Source organism: Halichoerus grypus, chromosome 6 (assembly GCF_964656455.1).
Source record: "Halichoerus grypus chromosome 6, mHalGry1.hap1.1, whole genome shotgun sequence".
Lineage (NCBI taxonomy): Eukaryota > Metazoa > Chordata > Mammalia > Carnivora > Phocidae > Halichoerus > Halichoerus grypus.
Window position 1 is genome coordinate 37,812,223 of NC_135717.1, and position 22,254 is coordinate 37,834,476.

General features: G+C 49.8%; 2 protein-coding genes across 12 annotated transcripts in view; one reads left to right on the plus strand and one right to left on the minus strand.

Annotated features, from left to right (window-relative positions):
- Positions 1–18,939, plus strand: part of NLRC3 (NLR family CARD domain containing 3) — a 35,853-nt gene extending 16,914 nt beyond the window's left edge. For 2 of the 6 annotated variants that reach the window (XM_078074907.1, XM_078074905.1), the window contains 13 exons: positions 143–229; positions 2,868–2,951; positions 3,423–3,506; positions 4,948–5,031; positions 6,322–6,405; positions 6,897–6,980; positions 7,665–7,748; positions 8,267–8,354; positions 8,882–8,965; positions 9,446–9,529; positions 12,150–12,233; positions 12,650–12,733; positions 18,522–18,939. In XM_078074907.1, coding sequence (XP_077931033.1) covers positions 143–229; positions 2,868–2,951; positions 3,423–3,506; positions 4,948–5,031; positions 6,322–6,405; positions 6,897–6,980; positions 7,665–7,748; positions 8,267–8,354; positions 8,882–8,965; positions 9,446–9,529; positions 12,150–12,233; positions 12,650–12,733; positions 18,522–18,791 — 1,285 coding nt within the window. In that variant the 3' untranslated portion in view covers positions 18,792–18,939. Of the gene's footprint in view, positions 1–142; positions 230–2,867; positions 2,952–3,422; positions 3,507–4,947; positions 5,032–6,321; positions 6,406–6,896; positions 6,981–7,664; positions 7,749–8,266; positions 8,355–8,881; positions 8,966–9,445; positions 9,530–12,149; positions 12,234–12,649; positions 12,734–13,589; positions 13,674–14,092; positions 14,177–14,458 lie in introns of all 6 variants that reach the window. The other 4 variants (XM_078074906.1, XM_036090259.2, XM_036090269.2 and 1 more) reach the window with 4 other exon arrangements.
- A 796-nt stretch (positions 18,940–19,735) lies between these two features.
- The window catches only part of CLUAP1 (clusterin associated protein 1), a 43,510-nt gene continuing 40,991 nt past the window's right edge, over positions 19,736–22,254 (minus strand). For all 6 annotated transcript variants that reach the window (XM_078074921.1, XM_078074920.1, XM_078074922.1 and 3 more), the window contains one exon: positions 19,736–20,769. In XM_078074921.1, coding sequence (XP_077931047.1) covers positions 20,626–20,769 — 144 coding nt within the window. In that variant the 3' untranslated portion in view covers positions 19,736–20,625. The remainder of the gene's footprint in view (positions 20,770–22,254) is intronic.

Consider the following 22,254-nt stretch of genomic DNA (forward strand, 5'->3'; position numbering starts at 1 on the left):
CCTGAGCCACACAGCGGGGGCTGCAGCACGATGGAAACGTCGGCCTGGGCGCCTCTGTGGCCGTGATGCCGGCCCTTTGCAGCGCCTTGCTCCACCTGCTTGCGGGCACTGATACCACTCATCATCGCTCTTCCTTCCGCAGGCTGGACAACAACCAGTTCCAGGACCCCGTGATGGAACTGCTGGGCAGCGTGCTGAGTGGGAAGGACTGTCGCATTCAGAGGATCAGGTAACGCTGACCCAGGAGACCCGATCCGGGATGCTTACCTGTCGCACAGGGTCTGGGGCTCCTTTCCCCTCCTCCTCTCTGCTCAACTGGCCAGGGGTGCTTTCAAGGAGAGGTGCCTTTGAAGCATGTGGCTCAGGATACACGCTGCTTGTTTCTGCCCATTCCAGAAAGTTCCAGAGGCTCAGGTACCTCATCTGTGAGAAGAGGGAAAGGATAGGGTGAGGGTCAGATGCTATCATGGACATGGAAGCATGTCTCTGAATACTCTATGTTCTGATGTGGTGCCAGGCCCAGTCTTCTCCAAGCTCCTCTCAAAGTTGGCCCCCAAAACAGTACCAGAGGCACGGGATCACATCTTTAAATCAAATTTTGAAGTTTTTAATTTAAAAAATGAGTTTAAATTTAAACTTTTATTTAAATGAATGCAAAAAATACAATTTAAACACTGCATCTTTAATGTTGTAAATAGACAAAAGTCTATATGCTGATGGCAGAAGAGATTTTTGTGTTTGTGAAATCTCTTCTTGTGATAACATTTCTGAGTTTGAGTAACACCTGGGTTTGGAGCTGAGCTGATGTGATGATCTGGGGTAGCTAGAACTAGGGAGATGAGTTTGGAGCATAGGATCCAGAGAGGAATTCTTCATCTTCATGTAAGCCTCCCTCCGGGTTCTGAAATCATCTTTATCTGAGAAAACAAAAACAAACATGGAACGGGTCAGGAGCAAAAACAAGTCACCGAGGACAGCGGTGAGAGACTGGCGGGCCCTATATGGCCCTGTACTGTCACTTCCCTGCCTAAAGAGGATAAAATGGGGTGAAAACAGTATCTGTGAGTCCAGGGGTCCCCATGGCCCTCCTCAGGTTCAGTGATTCACTAGAAGGACTCACAGAACTCAGAAAAGCTCTTGTACCCACGGTTGTGGTTCATCACACCAAAAAGATACAGATGAAAATCTGCAGAGGGAAGGTGCATGGGGCAGGCCGGGGGGAGACCAGGCGGGCTTTCACTTGTCCCGCCCGGTGTGGTCATATACACAGTGCCTCCCTCTCCCGGTGACCACCAAGCCCCCAGCAGCGAGGCTCACCCGGGCTTGTGGGCAGTTTTCATGGGGGGCTGGGCATGGAGACATACCTCACTGCCCACAGGGAAGCCCCTCCAGGGGTCAAGCTGTTACTGTGGGGCCCCAAGTCCCCCTGGTAAACAGAGGTCAGCTTTCAGGAACTGGGGGCGAGGTTAACCCTTTCCTGCACACTAACTACTTCTTCGGGTTGTTACAAGGGCCAGCCGTTCTAAGCAGGATTCTCTGACTTGTTAGCCAGAGATATAAATGCAGTCCCTTTGACAGAAACACGCTAATGACAACTTTTCATTATTTATTCCTCCATGGGAGCCTTCAGCAAAATAGTCAACTTCCAGTGTTTTTGCATAAAGGAGTCTGGACAACGCTCAGAATATTTTCTGAACAAAAGCCCCAAATTTCTTCGATGGCCACATGCTCTTCTTCACCTCCCTGTAGTTGGTCCTCAGGGCCACATCCCTGTGTAAAATGCCCAAGGCACCGTTCAGAATACACACATGGCTCATGAAATATTACTTATAAAACTTTATAGAAGTCCTGGGTGGAGGGGGACAGAGGTGCTCTAGAACTCGAGAACGTTTATATAGAAGGTGGCCTGGATGAATGGTCTTCAAAGTTTAAGCAACAGAACCCTTTTTAAAAGTGGTCTATCAGGCAGGACCCCAGTAAGAGATGGGCAACTGGGAGCTGCTGGGATTGAAATAAGAGGGGTGCTTGGTTCCTCCTCGGCCTCTAGGGGCTCCTGAGGCTTTTCTGAGGAACACCAGGAGCCCTTGAAACACAGCTTGAAAAGCACTGGGGATTCTAACTGTATCCCTTGGGGATGCTCCACAGTTTTAAATGCCTAAGAAACTGTAGAGAACCTCAACCAGCCACCATTTTTGAAACTGGGTCCATGAAGCAACATGATCCACCAGCTTATTCCTGAAATCACCCTTTTAGGTCAGACGCAAGTGTTTTTTGGTTTTTGGTTGTTTTACTTTCAAGTTAGTTCTGTAATAAGTACCCTCTTCCTTTCTTGCATTAGAAAAACGGCTGGGGCCAGTGGTGAGCCAGAACTATGAATTCGGCCACTGGTTCATGAGAGCAGATTATTCAAGTTTTAGGAACTTCTGTAAGCTGGGAGTGCTTGAAATTGGCCGTGGTGAGAGTGTTTACACCACGGAAATTGGCCAATGCTACACGTCAGTGTTTCTGTATTTTGTTTCTTGCAGCACACCACTGTGCGGGATCTCCCCGGGAGATTTCTGTAACTGTCCAGGCTCTCTGCGGCACTGCTGGTATAGAAGCGTCTGTGCCAGATTCTGGCCAAACTCTGCCCTGTGACTCTTTGCCCGTGTGAGGGTCTGTCCCCCCACTCTGGCCCTACCTTACCTGGCTCAGAGGTTTTCCTGGGCTGGGCACTTCTACTCCAGGGCTCACCTCATCTCCACCTGTGTCCAGGGCCTCACGATGCTGGTGAAACCAAGAGGTTTGGATCACAAGCCTGGTGTTGAGAAAGAGGCAATGAGATTTACAGACCTGCAATAACCACTCCTCTCCTTCTCCTTGCACAGCTTGGCTGAGAACCAGATCAGTAACAAAGGGGCCAAAGCTCTGGCCAGATCCCTCCTGGTCAACAGAAGTCTGACTGCTCTGGAGTAAGTAGGACACATAGGCCAACCTTCCACCATTGGGCCACGGACAGCTTGTGAGCCATCTCATGAAGTCACCTGGACCACACTCTCCCCGGGGTGGGGTGGAAGGACAGCTGAGCAAGCAAAATCCTGGCTCCTCCTCAGCTGTTGGGACCAGCCCAGGGAGGCACCAGAATTTCGGCCCTGAAGCTGGCGTTATTCTCCCTGCTCTCCACACCTGGCTCAAGCCAAGTCCATCAGATCCTTCTTTCTTCGCCCCATCACATGGGGCCATACTGAGAAATTCCTTACTTGTTCACCTAAATAAGGATCTCGGCAAAACATGAAATCCTAAACCCCAGTACATTATTTTCAAGGAGCATAGATTTAAAGGTCATGTAATTTCTGTTCTTTTTTTTCCCTCCCTGGGACTTGGATGAAAACAAACAAACAAACAAACAAAAAACTGTTCTTTTTCTCTCTTCCTTCCGCCAGCCTCCGCAGTAACTCCATTGGACCTCAAGGGGCGAAGGCTTTGGCAGATGCTCTGAAGATTAACCGCACTCTGGCTTTTCTGAGGTATGTTCCAACTGCTCCCTGTCCCGGTGTAACCAGTAGAGGACCCAGAAAACCCTCTCCCAGGTGCCAACCATGGAGTGGGAGATGATTCAAAATGGCGGGCATGCTATACTGGCTCCCATCTAGGTGGATACTACATGATCTTGTATCCTACACAACTTTCAGGTTTCAGCTCTTCCCTGGTCATTGTCCCTGTGTTTACAGCCAAATCAGGGGATTGAGGAGAAGGATGATGGGGTTGTACAGAAATGGAAAGGCAAGATAATCTATGAGGAAAACCTCTGGTCCTCCATTGAGTGGGAAACCCCCAAGGCCATGGTGTCAGAATGTTCCCCTGAGGTGTTTTCTAGGACAATGAAAAGCCCATCTTCCAGAATATTCCTATGGTTTGCTGTGGTTTGCTGTGCTTTTAGGGGCCTGTAGTTGTATCCATCCTTAGTTGAGTGTGTATTGTCATTTGTTTTTTCATTTATTTATTTTTACTGGGGTGAAATTCACCATTTTAAAGTATACATTTCAATGGCACTCAGCATATTCACAGTTGTTTATTCATCACCTCTATCAGGTTCCAAAATATTTCCATCACCTAAAAGTAGACCCTGTATCCATTAGCAATCACTTCCCATTCTCTACTCTCCGTCCCCCTCGCCACCCCAGCAGCCACCAGGGACTGCTGCTTTCTGTGTCTACGTTTACCTACTCTGGAGATTTCCTATATATAGAATCCTTCAATAAGATCCTTTTGTCTGGCTCCTGTCGCTGAGTGTCATGTCTTCAAGGTTCAGCCACATTGTGGCAGGTATCAGTGCTTCATTCCTATTTATGGCTGAGTCATACTCCACTGTATGGACAGACCACAATTCACCCATTCATCGGTTGATGGACATGTGGGTTGTTTCCACCTTTTGGCTCTTGTCAATAATGCTACTGCACACATTCATGCACGTACATTTGAGTACCTGTCCTCATTTCTTTGGGGCAGACACCGACCAGTGGAATCTGCTGTGTGATGTGGTAACTCTGTTTGACCTTCTTAGGAACTGCCAGATTGTTTTCCACAAGGTCTGCCCCATTTTACATTCCCACCAGCAATGGGTGAGGGTTCCAATTTTTCCACATCCCTGTCAACACTTGGATGCTGTGGCTTTTAGCTGTAATTAAGACTATTGATAACCTAGTTATTGTTATCCAGATGCCTTGGGCACCTTGTTCTCAGTCAACAGACAAATGCTTAGAAACCCAGAGGGAATCCTCAGGCCAGAGCAGCACTGGAAAGAACCAACTCTTCCCAAATCCTGTGTGGTGGGCAGTAAGCGCATGAAGCAGACAGCTGCCCCCCCGTCCGTGCCTTGGGCCTTGGTAACATTGCCGTAGAGGTTAAGGCCACCACTGGGCACCCTCATGTATGCCTTTGCTGATGCGCTTCTTCCTTGCTCCACAGCCTCCAGAGCAACTCGATCAGGGATAACGGTGCCAGGTCTGTGGCTGAGGCCTTGGCTGCCAACCGGACCCTCTCTGTGCTGCAGTAAGTGGACATGCTGACCAGCAGAGAGACCCTTCTTCTCTCCTCTCCTCCTCCAAGGGTCTCTCTGTCTGTTTTCTGCAAGGAAGGATGATTGGGGAGATGTCCTGAGGCTTTCTGACCCGTCTGGATGGCCCCTGGAAATTTTGATGTCCACTGTTTTCCATAGAACAGGTGTTGGAAAATAATTTAAAATAAAGCCTTCTGCCAATGCAGAGAATCCTCTCCACAAATGTAGTAAAGAATGAAACAGTTTAATTATTTGAATAATCAACTAGACTGCAGTGTACATCATTGGCTACCTACCAATGAGACGGCAAAGACAAAGAAATCTCATCCTTTTCTCCAGCCAAGCAGATACAACCCATGATATGTGTGTTTCAAGATAACTTGTCCTCAAGTAAGAGGACTGGACAGCACCATTTGTTGCACATAGTTTTTCTTAAACCTGGTAGCTGGGGTGGCCAGCTGTTTACTAATTGCCTTTATCCAAAGGAAAAACCAAACTTCCCCTATCTTTATGACAACTTGGAATCATGCTATCTTCCTTAATGTGTACATTTCAAAGAGATGGCTCCATGGTCCCTATAAGCTGTAAATCTGGCAAGAGGTTTATTTAGCTTTTAAAAAGATTTACATACTTCTCAAAGGGACAGCTTTACCACTGCAAGTTTTCCCAAAGAAACACTGTAAGGGAAAGGGAGGTCTCTTTCCCTTTTGGAACCAGGGAAAATTCCCTTCTGCTTACATTGTATTTAGCCTTACACAAGATAGGTCCTGCCCTGCCTGTCCTCCTAGGATGGCACAGGGGCTCTTGGCAACATCTTCCTCCTCCAGATTTAGTATAAAGGGACGTAGCTGTTGGAGAAGGGCCTAAATGGAAGGTCTGCCTTAGGGAGGACTGCAGGGTTGGGAGGCAGGCTGCTGGTGGTCTAGAGGGAGGTAGACTGTTGAGTGTTGGGAGGGTTGACTGGGTGAGGAGCTGGAGGGACTCGTATGTGGAAGTCGCCACTCGAGAGGCTGCTGGGTATTACGTGTCCTCTGATCACTTCCCAGCTTCTGACGAGGGAGGGCTAAGCTGTCCTTGCCTCCGACGGCCCCCAGAACCATGTCAGTCTGCTGACATCACTTTGGCAACAATCCACAGACCTTTCCTAGAGACCACTCTGCCAATGCTGTGATAAATGGAGAGGGCATTCGAGTAGTCTCTGAGCTCTCACCTCGAACCAGACTGTCCCTGGAGTGGGAATGGCTGTGGCCAGCTTTGCTGAAGACGCTTCTCCTCTCCCACAGCCTACAGAAGAATACCATCGGGCCTGTGGGAGCCCAGCAGATGGCAGATACCCTGAAACAGAACAGGAGTCTGAAGGAACTCATGTGAGAAATGCAGAAAGGCCAAATTTGTATCCTCAGTGACTGGCACAATGCCCAGCCCATCATAAATGTTTGTGAGCACGATGGATGGATGGATGGATGGGTGGATGGACAGACGGATGGACGGATGGATGGTGGTATGGGTGCAAGATAGCTGGCTTTGGACTCCAGATTCCCAGGATTGGGACTGTCTCAGACTTAAACTTACTGCCTTCCCAACACTTCCTGGCTACCTTCACATAAAGTATCACAAAAGAGTTGGCCCTGCCCCCCACTAGGGAGTCAAGTACTTTGCTACCTCAATGTCTTACAGGCCATAGGGAGTCACTTGCAGAGGCAACCAGCCACAGACTCAAGCCGAACGAGCTCTGCACTGGGCACCCTTAACACAACAGAGAAAGCACAGCCCTGGAGCGCTTCCCTGACCCTGATCCCAGGCCCCCCCTGCCAGGCTGCTCCAGAAACCCAGCTCATCCTTGTCTCATCTCTTACAGATTCTCCAGTAACAGCATTGGCGACGGAGGGGCCGGGGCCCTGGCTAAGGCCCTGAAGGTGAACCAGGGCCTGGAGAGCCTGGAGTGAGTCTGCCTGACCACCCTCCGGGAGTGACCGTGGGCAGTGGGTGACTCCCCTGGTTTCTCCATCTAGAAGGTGGGCGGGTCCTGGAGGAGGGCTGTCAGTCAGGACCACAACTTTGCCAGAACCCAACCAACCACCAACAGTGGGCATACTGTGATCTCAGTCTCTCTCCACGCCCACCTCACTGTTCCATCCCACCCCACCAGACCCATTTCCCTAGACAGTTGTGGTTGGTGTTGGTTGTGGAGTTTTCAGAGTGACAAGCACTGAGTGCCCTTGAAAAGCTGGCACAGGTGGCTAAAGAGGGTGTCGGCTGCAGTGGCCTTGGTGGGGGGTGAGGGGGCTCAGTGCTGCCCCCACATGGGGAGATTCAGCTGCACGACTTTCTCTGGGGGCTGCAGACAACACACACTCCAACCCCGGACTATTTGGAGCCACTCAAATCAAGGCAGAGTCTGAGCTTTGAGGCTGATTATGCTAGACCCAGCTGCCCTGACCTAGGTCTGGAACGTGGGGAATGGGGACAGGAAGGAGGGATGATGAGCAGAGCAGTGTGGGGGGGCACCTGCTCCCAGGGTTCCCCAGCTCTGTTGAACCTGACGCCTGCAGTCCCCAGGCTGGAGCAGTGCTCCCTGCGAGTCCTGGGACGGCCACCCCAAGCGTGCCCCGTCCTCTGTTTGCAGCCTGCAGAGCAATTCCATCAGTGATGCAGGGGTGGCGGCACTGATGGGGGCCCTCTGCGCCAACAAGACCCTCGTCAGCCTCAAGTAAGTCCCACTTCCCTCTCCAGACGGGGTCTCCCTTTGGCCAAGGGGTCTGAAAGCACTTTGGGACTTGGAAGAAAAGCCCACACCTCCCACTGCGGGCCTGTTCTGAAGATAATCTATGGTTGGGCAGCTTGGTTCTGGACCCTGGCATCCCGCACACTGCCTGCTCTCTTAGGAGGGCAGGGGACAGCTGGGGCCCTCAGCTCCCCAGTTCTGCTGCTCCCTTCCGGTACCCCAGCCCTTGAGGCAGCCAAGCCTGCCCCCAGCCCCCTCACCTCTGAGGACCTGTCAACCAATCCTCTTCCTCCTGACGGGTCCCACCGTTGGCAGTCCTACAGGGGAGACACTTGGCTGGCTAGCCATGGGAGTCCGGCTTCCTGGAGGCTCTTCACACCTCAGCCCTGATCACTCAAGAGGCCTTGAGCTTCCTTGGGCTCGAAAGGTCTGAGCACTGGGGCTTGTCTCCCCTAGAGTCCCCACACGTCTGGTCAGCAGCTCAGGGTCTTCTCTCTCCCCAGCCTGCGAGAAAACTCCATCAGCTCAGAGGGAGCCCGGGAACTGGCTCGAGCTCTCTGCACCAACAGCACCCTGAAGAACCTGGAGTACGTGAGTGGGGTGCAGGCTGTGCTTCCCACCGCCCCTCTAGCCGAGGGCCTGGCCTACCTAGAACCCTGGGGATGGGGAGGGCAGATCCTCATGGCCTTGCCACTTTACAGGCTGGAGAAGGACCTGGCTGGGGAGGGGTAGCCAGGACACCTAGCCTCTGGTGGCAACTCCTCCACTCTCATGTCCTACGTTACCTGTGGATGAGGTTCGTGGGGACGCTGCCTGCCCCTTGCCCCCCTACCCATGGCGATGTGGGAGGGCCCAGGTCTCAGGGGCAGCGCAGTACAGGGATCAGGTGGGTGATCTGTCCTGGAACCTCACTGAGCTGAACCTGGGCCCCTTCTCCATGTGCCTGCCAGGATTTGGTACAACAGCATAAGACACATGCTTGGCACACACCGGTGCTCAATAAACATGAGCTAGGCCGGTCCTCAGGGAGGAGGGGGGCTAGATTCCTGGGTTAGTAAGTATGGGGGCTCCACGGCCAGCTAGCTCCTGCTTACTCACCCCTGTTCCCCTCCTCCCAGCCTGACAGCCAACCTCCTCCACGACCAGGGCGCCCAGGCCATCGCGGTGGCAATGAGAGAAAACCAGGCCCTCACGTCCCTTCAGTGAGTCTCTGGCACCTCCCCCCCCCATCCCCTCTGCAGAGCTGCAGGGCCATCACACCAGCTCAGGCAGGAGAATAAGTCTGGCTTTGGGGCCCTTCCACAACACAGCCTGGGGGCCTCCAGGAGGCTGTGCCCTGCCCCCTGCTCTGTTTCCTGGGGCTGATCCACGGAGAGGCCAATGGTGGGAGGTGGGCACCCATGCCATGCCTCCAAGTGTCACAAGCTTCATGCAGGGGCCATTTGGAGTCTTTGAGCCTGCCCCTGTGTCCACCCTTAACCAGAGAGTGCTTGTTGACCCCTTTTGACTAAACCTGAGGTGGGCTGCAAGAGATCTGCCCATCTGTGGCCAGGACCCCATCCTGCAAGGACTCCTTTCCTACTGCCAGACCCTCCTGGGAGAAGTCCCCTCTTTCTGGAGACTCCAGACCCTCCTGGGCTCTGCCCTGGGCCACGTGGTCACATGTGTCTGTCTCTGCCCAGCCTGCAGTGGAATTTCATCCAGGCCGGTGCTGCCAAGGCCCTGGGACAAGCACTACAGCTCAACAGGAGCCTGACCAGCCTCGAGTAAGTGGGGCCTCTGCAGGGGCTGCAGGAAGGATAGGGGAACAAGGACATTTGAGACCTCGGTGTCCACCAGGCACACGGCTTGGGCCAGAGGCCCTCAGCACACAGCCTCCTCTGCCTTAAGGCCAGCAGGCACATTTCTATTCTCATCTGCTCTAATAGCTTTATTGATACATAATCCAGGTACCACAAAAACTACCCATATAAAGTGCACAGTTCATTGGTTTCTAGTATATTCACAGAGTCGTGCAACCATCACCACAATCCATCACCCCAAGAAGACACCCCAGACTCATTAGCAATCACTCCCCATTGCCCCCACGCCCCAGCCCCTCGCAACCAAACGTCTGCTCTGTCTCTATGGAGTCACCTGCACTTGACGTCTCATTCACATGGAATCATACCGTAGGTGCCTTCGCAACCGAGGTCTTTCATTTAGTGTCATTTCTTCAAGGGTCACCTGGGCGGCAGCTTGAATCAGAGCTTCATTCCTTCCTATGGCTGAATCCTAGTCCACTGTGTGTATAGACCACGCTGGGTTTATCCACTCATCCAATGATGGAATTTGGGTTATTGCCACTGTTTGGCTCTTGCTAGTGACACTGCTGTGAGCGTTCGTACACAGGTTTCTGTGTGGGTGTGTGCTTTCACTTCTCGTGGTCACACACCTGTGAGTTGAACCTCTGGGTCGAAGGGTAACTCTGTCTTTCACCAGGATTTCCCACCTCTGGCTTGTTCTTCTGTCTGACTGACATCCTGGTGTTCCCTAGGGTTCTGTCCTAGGCCGTCTTCTCTTGAATGATCTCTCTTTTCCAGAAGCTCTCCTCTCCTAGGCTCCTTGCCTTCAGAGCCCTGGTACCCCCACATCTATCCCCCAGACCTCTCTCCTGAGCTCCACACCCATGTCCTCCCTGCCCCCTCGGCATCTCCCTTTGGGTGCCTTGCAGGAACTTCAAACTGCTCCAACTCTCTGCCCACAAGCCTGCTTCTCCATCCCCACCTCATGAACGGAACCAGCCAGTCATGCAAGCTAGAAACACCACCTCTGCTCTCGCTTCCCACTTGCGGCTCTCCTCCCAACATCCCACCGTTTCCCTCTGCCCCCATGGCCAGCAGCATCACTCACCTGAGTCACTGCAGCGACACCTCTACACCCAGTCCACCGTCTCACACTGCTGGCCAAAGATCTTTCCAAAACGTAAATCTGTCCCTGTCCTGGGTGAGAGACTTAAATGCTGCCCAGTGCCTCCAAGTGAAGGCCAACCCTTAGCGTGGCTTCCAAAGAAGGCCCCAAGGACCTGCTTCCTTTGTACCTCCTTGGCCTCTTTTCATGTGCCAGCAACTCGAGTGGATTTGGGTTCTACGGATGTGCCAGACCCTCTCCCCCATGCCATCCTTCAGGTTTTGGTTTAGACCTATTTCTTCTGGCAGTTTCTGTGACGACACAGGGGTGGGAGACCCCTTGGGGTCCTCCGTGCAGTTGGCACGTGGCCTTTGGTGCCTGCTCGTTCAATCACAACTCCTCACCTGAGACGGTCCTGGGCCTGTACAATTGTGTGGACACAATACACACTCAAATGTCTGTTAAAATTATTAACGCAAACTCTCACCTAAACACACCGATGCCCACCTGAACTAAACTCTTAACCACTGACTGCCCTAGGACCTACTACTTTATTCCAATGTGGAAGGGAAGAAAAAAAAAAAGATGTAAAACACTGACCAGCAAGAATGGCCGGGGATTGAGGGCCTTGACATAATTCTCTGGCTGGCACATCCTTTTTTGTCCCTTTTCCATGTATCCCTTTTCTTGTTTGCTTCTGATGGTCCAGGTTCATGCAGACCCCAGAGCCCTCTGCATGTTAAGTAGGAGGCCCTGGGGACGGTTATCCCCAAGGCAACCCTGGGAGTCTAGTCCATGGTGTGTGTGGTCTGAATGAAATCTAGAAGGTCCCTGGGAGTCTAGTCCATGGTGTGTGTGGTCTGAATGAAATCTAGAAGGTCCCTGGGAGTCTAGTCTGTGGTGTGCATGGTCTGAAGGAAATCTAGGTCCCTGGGAAATCTAGTCCATGGTGTGTGTGGTCTGAATGAATCTAGGTCCCTGGGAGTCTAATCCATGGTGTGTGTGGTCTGAATGAAATCTAGAAGGTCCCTGGGGGTCTAGTCCGTGGTGTGCATGGTCTGAATGAAATCTAGGTCCCTGGGAGTCTAATCCATGGTGTGTGTGGTCTGAATGAAATCTAGAAGGTCCCTGGGAAATCTAGTCCGTGGTGTGCGTGGTCTGAATGAAATCTAGGTCCCTGGGAGTCTAGTCCATGGTGTGCGTGGTCTGAAGGAAATCTAGGTCCCTGGGAGTCTAGTCCATGGTGTGCGTGGTCTGAATGAAATCTAGAAGGTCCCTGGGAGTCTAGTCCGTGGTATGTGTGGTCTGAATGAAATCTAGAAGGTCCCTGGGAGTCTAGTCCGTGGTGTGCGTGGTCTGAAGGAAATCTAGGTCCCTGGGAAATCTAGTCCATGGTGTGTGTGGTCCGAATGAAATCTAGAAGGTCCAAGCTCAGCGTGTCCTGCCACAGTGCTAGCATGGTGCCCTGTGAGCCCAGGGGTCACGCTCTGTGTTCAGTTTACAGGAGAATGCCATCGGGGACGAAGGCGCCTCTGCAGTGGCCAGCGCACTCAAGGCCAACACGGCCCTCACTGCGCTCTAGTAAGTGTTAACGTGCACAGCAGCCCAGGAGGCCGGCCCCGCACACTACACATCAGTTTTGCCTTCCAGTCAAGGAAGGTGTGTTTGATTTTCCTAGTGTTAGCAATTGGGACATCGAACATATGGAACTTCTTAGTAGGGGCTGGGGGAGTGTTCTCCCTCGAACTCTCCAGGAGGCCAGCTCTCCTTGCTGTATCTGGAGCATCCAGATCTCTGTCCTAGGCTTCAGACAGTGCACACAGGGGGCGCAGCGTTCCTTGGACAGATCACGGGCCAATAACCTTCAGTGCTGCGTTGCCACTTTCAGCCCTAATTCCAGGGGTGGTGAAAAGGAAGGACAAGTATGTGTGGATGCTGGGCCAGGCAGGGTGTGGGCTGGCGAGGCCTGTCGGCATTGACTGCATCTCTTCCTCCAGTCTGCAGGTGGCCTCCATTGGCTCCCGGGGGGCCCAGGCGCTAGGGGACGCCCTGGCTGTGAACAGAACCTTGGAGATTCTCGAGTAAGTATTCCAGTCTCTGGCTATAGTCTCTTGCCCAAAGAAACCAAGCTGTTGATTTGAAATGAAGATATGGAAGGAAAAAAAAATGTCAATTTACATGGAAACTCACAAATCATTTAAACATCGTCCTTTAGATCAAGCATGCCCCAGCTTCCCCATTCCCACTGCATACCTCTTCCCTGGGAGTCACTACTGTTGGGCCTCCTCTCCTTGAGGACCTGCTCTCCTCAGCCTTGCCTAGGCTGCCCACGTCCCAAGGTCCTGTGTAGGGGTCCCTGGCCACTGACCTCAGACAATGAGAAGATCCAGACTCCTGGGGGAGGGGGTTAAGCTCAGTGGGGCTCTCAGGCATGTCCCAGTCATCCCTGCTCCTGTGGTCCTGGGATGCTGAGGATGTGAGGACCGCTGGATGAAGTGTTCCCTTTCTTTTTTTTTTTTTAAAGATTTTATTTATTTATTTGAGAGAGAGAGCACATTGGGGGGGGGGGTCAGAGGGAGAAGCAGACTCCCCGCAGAGCAGGGAGCCCAATGCAGGACTCGATCCCGGGACTCTAGGACCATGACCTGAGCCGAAGGTAGTCGCTTAACCAACTGAGCCACCCAGGCACCCTGAAGTGTTGCCTTTCTTGTCTCAGCCCCACTCTCCTTTCTTTGGGATGGAGGAGGGGGAGGGCTCCAACAAACCACCCAGATTTGTCCGATCTCCACTCTGCACCCAGGAGTGAGAAAGAAGCAACCTCACCCGCATGTTTGCTGAGTCCATGCTGCCTCTACCAGGAGCCCATGCTCTCGGAAGAGGTACAGTTTTCACCCCACAGCTGACACTGTGCCTTAGGCTTCATATCTTTCCGGACAGCTTACGAGGAAATGCCATCGGGGTGGCTGGAGCCAAAGCCTTGGCAAATGCTCTGAAGGTGAACTCAAGTCTCCGAAGACTCAAGTGAGTGGCTATAGAGACCTACCTGCGCCCCAGAGCAGCAGACTTCTCTGCTGAAACCTCCCCCATGAGAGGAGATGCTCTTGATTTCCTCCGTAGCTGCTTCCTTCCGAATATAAATAGCTCTGATGACTAGAGTCCCTCTTGCAGATGGGTTTGTTCATTCTGTCTAGCTTATGCCAGAGCTAAGTCACTTAACATCTGCATTTTCAGTCTTGCCCCTTCCATGGCACTTGGATGGGACCACCCGGCTACTTGTAGACACTGGTCTCAGGAGTAAACACCCCCTTGCTGTGGACAAATCATCCCCAGAAGTGCATATTTCCTCCACGGCCCCCCAGGATAATGCAGTGCTGCTTCCTGGGGCGGGTTCTAACGTACCGAATGGCTCACGGTGGTGTCTCCATCTTTTCTCTGCCTAGTCTTCAAGAGAATTCCTTGGGGATGGACGGGGCAATATTCATTGCCACCGCACTATCTGGAAACCATGGCCTCCAGCATATCAAGTGAGTGGGGCTCAGCAGCACCTGCCCTTCCCTGCCATTCTTGCTCATCCTTAGAACAACTCCCAGCTTCTCGGAGCCAGCTGACTCCCGGGTCTTTCAGCAGCTCTGCAGGGAAACTTGGTATAAGCGGGAGCCATTCTGGGCCTTCTCCATGGGAGGGATCCTGGAAGCATGAAGGTCTTGGCTGGAGCTCTGCATTTCGTGCTCTTTACTAAAGAGAACCTGCATGCCTCTAGGCCTTGAGCCCATCTCTCAAGTCCTGTCCTAATCCTTCTCTTGTAGTCTCCAAGGAAATCACATTGGGGAATCTGGTGCCAGGATGATCTCAGACGCTATCAGGACAAATGCTCCTTCGTGCATTGTTGAAATGTGAGCAAAACAAGTTCCTGGTGGACCTGGTGGGAGGACAGGTGGAGCAACAACTGGAAGCTTCTGAACGGAAAGACCATTTTCCAGGGTTCCTTCCTGTGGTCTGGGAATGATGCTGACCCACACAAAAGCTGGTCTCCTAAAAGGAGGCAGGAAAGGTGCTGCCAAAGAGGTCAGGAGCACCTCTCCTGGACCCGGGTCAGTCCAGGCGGGGGTGAGATGGATTCTCTGCTACGGCACAGAGAAGGGAAGGTCTCCACCAAGGACACAGGCCTTAAAGCATAGCAGGTAAGAAGCCGGTGTGAGCTTATTTATACCCGGAGGTCTTCATGTGCCCCTAACTTTTATTATTATTGCCCTTCTCCACTGGTTAAAATCATCCCCCTCACTCTGAAACGAGCTGCCATCTTCAAGCCTATATAGAGGATCAATTTGGCATTGGTGACAGAAGGGACCTCTCTTTTCTCAAGAAGACTAGAAGGTCTTAGGAGTATGATCCTTAGACACATGGAAAAATTATGAGAATTTTTTGAAGAGAAATGAAGGATTTAATGACAGGATTCTAGAGACAAAGACAAAAAAAGGTGTTCAAGGTTCTTGCCATCTTTTATCCATTACAAAATCTCTCAAAAGGCACGGATTATGTCTGGCATATATTACGTGGGGTCTGGCACACTGGTTATCAACAGCACGTTAAATGTGGATGCCTTAGGAATGTTATTCTACATTGGGCTTCCCAAACCACTGTTACGCCTGCAGCTTCTCCATGAAGGCGAGCAAGCTGAGCCTCCATATGGTACAGGTGCCCTTGGGCGTCTGTCTGTGATGAAGGGAAAAAGATCCTAATGGACACCACAGCTGTCATCCACTAAATTACCAAGGAAAATGCTTAGGAAGATTATAATTATCATTTTAAAGTTTGAACAGGAAGCATTTTTGTTCCAAACATGCCTCTAAAAATGAGTATTCAGGCAAGAATCCTCAATGGATGCTAAAACCATGGATGAAACTCTATCGAGGAAGAAGATAGCCACCCAGTCTCAAAATCTCACCCCACAAGGGATAGTTACGAAGGGGAAAAAGGTTATCTTTAAAGATGGACAATTTTGCATGTGTTTTCTTAACAAAGTAATTAAACTTAACATCACCAATAATGGGACGGATGGACATAATGCGCCCCTGATGTGATGAACTGAGGACACACCGTGTCAAAAATACTGATTTGAATCTGATCAAGAAGGAAAAATTGGACAAAATCCAAATCGAGCGGCATTCTGCAAAAAAATAAAAAAATAAAAACTAGCCTAACCTCTTCAAAAATGTTGATGTCATGAAAAATACAAAAGGCTGCAGACTATTTTAAATTGTAGGAGATTAAAGAGACATAACTACTTAATGCAAGATCTCTAATTGGATCCTCAACTGAAGAAAAACAATCAGCTATAAAGAAAAGTATTTGGAAATGGGGGACATCTGAACGTGGGTCTTGTGTCATATTTATTTGGATTGCTGGGTTTTTAAAGCTTTTTTTGCTGGGTATAGAATTTTAGGCTGGTATTTGGCTCCTGGTACTTTCAAGATGCTGCTATCCTGTCCTCTGGTTTGTGCAGCGTCTGGCAGTGTCCACCTAGTTGCGACCTTGACGGAACAAGAGTTGCAGTAAGCAAATGGTGGAGAAAGCGGTGCCTTGCAGGAATCCAGCACCAGAGAAACCTCAGGGGCGATGAGAAAAATCATGCTCTCTGGGGACTTGAAGAGCAAGCCACACCAGACAGGGAAGGAGAGCCCCTTCCTTCTCCAAAGTCTCCCTAGCAGCCTACTGACAAGGCCCACGCTCTTGCCAGCCGGCAAAGCAGAGAGGTTTTACAAGGACTAGCTCTACAACTGTAGGGCAGGCTAGAAGGTGAGCACAGCTGAGGCAATAAACCCGCCAGTGGGGTGGGACTTCTCGTCTTTTCATTTTGAACAGTTCCTCTTGCTGTGTCTTCACGGTCAGCATATTGTTCACTTCCGTGGTGCCTCAAACCACAGTGCGTGTTTGCACAGTCTTTGTCGCACTTCTTTAATCTCTAGAAGTCCTGAGATTTAGGTCTTCCTTCTCTCTTCTTAATATGCTCATGCCTCCCTCCACCATCTCAGTATAGGGACGAGAGTTAAAAACTATCGGAATGTCCTTTTTTACTAAGTCTATCATCTGTCATTTCTGGGTCTGTTTCTTGATTTTTCTCATTATGGTAATTTTTGATTGGACACCAGATATTGGGAATTTTATCTTGTTTGGCTTAGATTTTTATATTCCTTACAATTCTTGAGCTTTATCCTGGGACACATGCCTTAGAAACAGCTGGATCTTTTCAAAGCTTGCTATTTTAAGTTTTGTTAGCCAGGATCAGCCATCCTTATTTGAGGGCTACTATGGCCCAACTTCTGAGGCAATGTCTCCATATTCTGGGTACTCTACCTGATGCCCAAGTCAACAAACTGTTTGGGGCCTTATCTAGAGCAGACACTATAGAAATCCAGGTGTAAAAGGTTGTCACATCAACCAAAGCCAGCTTACCCTAAATGGTAGCATCAGGGGGCGCCTGGGTAGCTCAGTCGGTTAAGCGGCTGCCTTCAGCTCAGGTCATGATCTCAGGGTCCTGGGATCGAGCCCTGCGTCGGGCTCCCTGCTCAGCTGGGAGTCTGCTTCTCCCTCTGCCACTCCCCCCGCTTGTGCTCTCTCTCTCTCTCTCTCAAATAAATAAAGTCTCTAAAAAAAAAAATGGTAGGGTCAGCCCAGCTGGTTATCTGGTGCGTATGTCTTCAATACACAGTATGGATTTAAACAGAATGACTCCTAATGAAACCTTCGCTTCATCAATTACACACACACTCTCATAGATTTAAGTCCTTCCCTTCCACAAGCTTGTTCCCTCCAGCTGAAAACTCATGCTCAAGTTTTGCTCTCAAAAAACAAAACAAAACCTCCCCCGCCCCTCCACAACGTTCTTCGACCACACGTTCCTCCCCTGGCCATGCCCTCTTTCGTCTTGTGACCGCCCACCTTTCTGAACACTCGTCAATACTCACTGTGTTCACTTCAAAGTCGAACCGCTCTTCAGCCCATCGCTAGTTATCTGACTGCTCCTGGCTAAGGTCACCAGAGATTTCCTAACTGCTGATTCCAGGGGCCTCTCTGACTCAAGCTCATTTACGACAAGGATTTAGCACTTCTTTGGAGATTCTCCCCTGCTCTGGCTTCCCTAACAGAACCTTCAAGTTCTCCCACCTTTCCATTACCCCTCTTCTTCAACACTCTTTCGAAAATAGAACATTTTCCTAATTATTAAAGTAAAATATAATCACTTTAGAAAACTTAGAAAATACTTTCCCAGTCTCTTCTTCTGGCTCCTTGTGGCCCTTGCCCCTGAGACACAGGCATTTCTCAGGCTTCTACCCTTGGCTCTCTTCCCATCCCACATGTTCTCCCCTGACAAATCTCACAAGAAAATGATCCTCAAACCTCGGTCTCCAGCCCTTACCCTTTTCCTGTCTATAGATTTACCTTTTCAAAAATTCATGAAAACAATATTCATAGTAACACATAGTTTAAAAAGCCAAAAACTACTAGGCTTATAAGGGAAAACAGCAGTCTCTGTCTTGCCCACCCCCTTCCCGAATACCCCTAGTCCTAAAACTAAAAGGCCTACATGTGCTATTTCTTATCATCTTAGAGATTATCTGCTGACTTCTATATGGGAAAGGGAACTTGGATGTCCATCAGCTTACATCCCATTTTTTGTTTCTCCGTCCTTCCAACATACTTATTAGAGTATGATATTCGTTTAAATCATTAGTGTTTATCTTATGACTTGATTAGTATTCATTACTCCTGAGCCATTCTCTCCTATATAATTTATTATTCTTTTTAGAATTAACAGCGCATCATTTAAAAACTTAATTTTCTATGTTACTCTTGCTTAATCCTTTCCAGACTGCCCAACAGAGGTGTCAAATGAGAACACTGTGTCTCAGACCCACGGGTTTCCCGTCAGTGACATGTTTCCCTGATGAGCGCTCTGTCCTCCCGGCTCCAGGAAGGGCTTCTGCTCTGTCCAGTTTCAGTTCTCTTCCAAGGCTGCCAGGCCCGGTTCCAGCACCTAAGAGTCCCCTGGGCCAATCCAACAGCAGGGATACTTATGCAGTGTGCTGCTGTCATCAAGGGACTCCGCTTTCTTTCAGATGGGTGACACTGAAAGTATAGTTTAAAATGCTAACAAAAGAGCGCTTGCAGGTCTTCTTCCCGTCCCGGCTAAAAGGGAGACAGTTCCTCGGACTCCCCACTGCAAGTCCTTGGACTCTGTTCTCATGGCTGCCACCAATAAAAATTAAGGACTTAAAAAATCTCTTTACATTTTCTGTCAATATTCATGTTGTAAAGCATTTTAGGAGGTCCTTTAATCACACAGTTTAAAACAGTAACAACTGTTGTCAATGATCTAACGACTGGTTTTTCACTGACCTAGTCACACAGTCTTCTCTGGGGCACGAGTCAGCTCTGATGCTTGGCCAAAACCAATGGCACAAGGTCAAAAGGCACTTGCACACACCTGACTGCGGGGTCTGTCACAGTAGTGACAGACAGATGTTTGTAACTACGATCAGGTGCTTGAAGCTCCTTGGCTGACAGAAGCTGCTCGAGTAAGGAAGTGCCATTCCATGGTGAGACTGCCCAACAGGTAACCAAGGGATGCCTCTGTCTGTGGAGGGGTTACCTGCGGCGCGGGCCACACTCCTGTGGTAATGCCCACTAGAAGAAAGCATCCCATAAAGAAAATGGAAATTTTTTTTTTTTTAAATATAAGGCAGGTCAGACTCAGGGAAACCAAAACTAGAACATCCAAGAAGATGCAGTGACTTTTGCACCTTAGAAGCCACGGCACCTGAGGGGGTTGACATGGCTCCTGACACTCCCATTTCCCTTTTACGTCATCATTTCAACAATGGCACATCTCAAATCGCTAGTGAATTAGTTGAATGCTGAATGTTTAAAAAAGGGGGTAATCTCTTATGTAGGAATTAGGAAAAGGCAAAGAAAAAAGCAAAGATAGAAATAATTATCACATCATATCCTAAAAATTTACATGTACCATAGTAACCTGTAAACATCTCCCAAGTATTTGTTGTAAGTGCAAATAAAGAACGTAATTAAACTTTCAAGTAAAACTTATTTAATGATATAAAAACAAGGAATTAAATACATTTATTATGAGCCAAGTAACTTCAGAAGTCTTCTGACTTTGTAAGTGAAAAATAAATGAAAACTGCTCTGTTTTCCATATCAGAAAAACAAAACAACTCCACCTGTTACTTCTCATTTCACATCAGGGTAATTATTCTAGTGCTACTCAACCTAATGCATTCTGGTTCATCTTTTTAGAGTCAGAAACACAAGTGTGTACCAACATTTCTTCTTTAATTTGCTTTCCTAAGGAGGAATGTCAACCTTCTGAGAGAAAATGGAGCATTTATATTCTGGAGCATCTCTCTGTTATCTGATCTTTAACGAAAGTGGGTTTTCATCTGACTTAGCTAACTTTCATTCAGAACAAGCTTGGTATTGTGAACATACAGAAGAAAATAAGACAACGAAATAAAAGCCGATATACAGTAAATGTCCAAAATTGTACGCTCCCCCACAATTCCTAAACTGAGTCCTGGTGCCCAGCCCCACGTCGGTCTCCCCAACTCTGAGAGGCAAACACATCACAACAACAACAGCCAAGACCTGACGGGGCTGACCCTTATTTCTCCTTGGGTGTTTGTCCCGTGCATGTGCATCTCTAAGAACACATGCATTCCCTAAGTTTCAGGACATAAATAAGGCAAAAAAACACATTCTCTTTGGGGCTTACTTCAGTTCTTATTGAAGCTCTGTGGAATAACACAGAGGAGGCTAAAGAACAACTAGGTGTTGCTTCATTACTGAGTCCAACTAGTTTAGTGAACAAAATAGGTTTCTTTCCTAACCTTCCAACTTCCTGTTTACCTATATAGATCTGAGGGATTTAATCAGTCTGGTCCCTTGGGCAAGAGGGTCAGAAGTCATTGTCGCTCTCATCCAGGGGCTCAGGCTTCCGGACTCTTCGACTGGGCTTAGCTGGCGAGAGAGCAACACTCTCATCTTCCAAATCGTCTTCTTCATCACCCTCCATGTCAATCTCACTGTCCTCAGAGTCCTCCTACATGAAGATAGCAAAGACAAATGAGGGCCTGTCTCACTAGCCACAGCTTGTCAGCCGAGACCCTTGCTCACCAGCAGCTCAGTAACGAGCAACGCCCGCATGTGAAGGAAGAGCTGGGCGGAGCAGCAGTCAGGCTGTGGGGGCGTGAGAGGGGGGCCCACGTCCCACACTGCTGGCGGAAATACAAACATAACTGGCTCAGTTAACCAGTGACTTTCAGACACCAGTGTGTAGCCATGCTTGGTGCTGCAGGGGCTGGCTTTCCCACGGAGGTCTCAGCAACATCACTGGATCTGCACCGCAGCTCACCGGAGGCTGCTCTGCCCCTGGGGGCCCAGACACCCACCAGGGGACAGCAAGGAGGGTGGGGCTTGGAGATTAGGAGGGTTCGGTTTTTTTGTTTGTTTTTTGCCTTTTACCAGATTAGGGATGGAAAGCCACACAGGAAATGGGCATTAGGAGCAAAATAAAAGGAACACTCTCTCCATCACCTAGATCTAGGGTGACCAACTCAGCCAGGTTTTAAAACTGCAAGTCCTGTGTCCCAGGTAAACCAAGATGGCTAGCCACTCTAGCTAGATCATTCCCACCAGCATACATACATGCTATTTCCTTCTTAAAAACACAAAACAAAACAAAAACCCCAAAGTTAATCCCACCTTCCTCCCCAGCTGCTCTGCCCTGTTCTTCTACCCACCCCCCCAACAATAAACTCCTTGAAGGAGTTTTGAACCCACCACCTTGCTGGTTCCCTTCTCACTGCCTCCTCAAAACACTCAGCAGGCTTTCACCTGCCCATCTACTGAAACATTCAGCGGATTCAAATCCAGTGAGTGAGTCTCAGGTGTCTTGTGACCTCTAGGCTGCATTGGGCACAGGACGGCTCCTTCCTCGAAAACCACTCTGCTGCAGGGCACCCTTCTCTCTGGGCACTCGCCCCACCTCACTCCACATCTTCGCTGTCTCTCATACCCCCACACCCTCCATCTCCATGACTCTGCAACTGGCTCAGTTTAGAGTCTTGGGCCTCCTCTTCTCTTGCTACTCTCTCCCCCACACCATCACATGTATCCTTGTGGCTTGAAGACCACCTAATTATGAGGGCTCCCAAATTCAACTCCAGCCCAGACCTGACCCTTGAGCTCTAGACTTGAACTCCAACTGGCTACTCAACCGCAGCATGTGGATGGCTGGCAGGCAATGCATGGGTAGAACGTCCAAAACCAAACTCCTGCTCTGCTCTCCAAGCCCCTCCTCAGGCCTGCCCTATCTCGGGGAAATGCAAACTCTATGTATACTATTAGCCCATTATGACACAAGCGAGGCCTCCTTCATTTCTCTCTCTCACACCCCATGTCCAATTAACAAAACCTCACGGTTCTGACCTTGGAAACATCCAGAATCTGACCACTTCTTAACACCTCTGCTGCCACTACCTCAGGCTGAGCCGCCAGCACCTCTGGACTAGTGCAAATGCCTCCT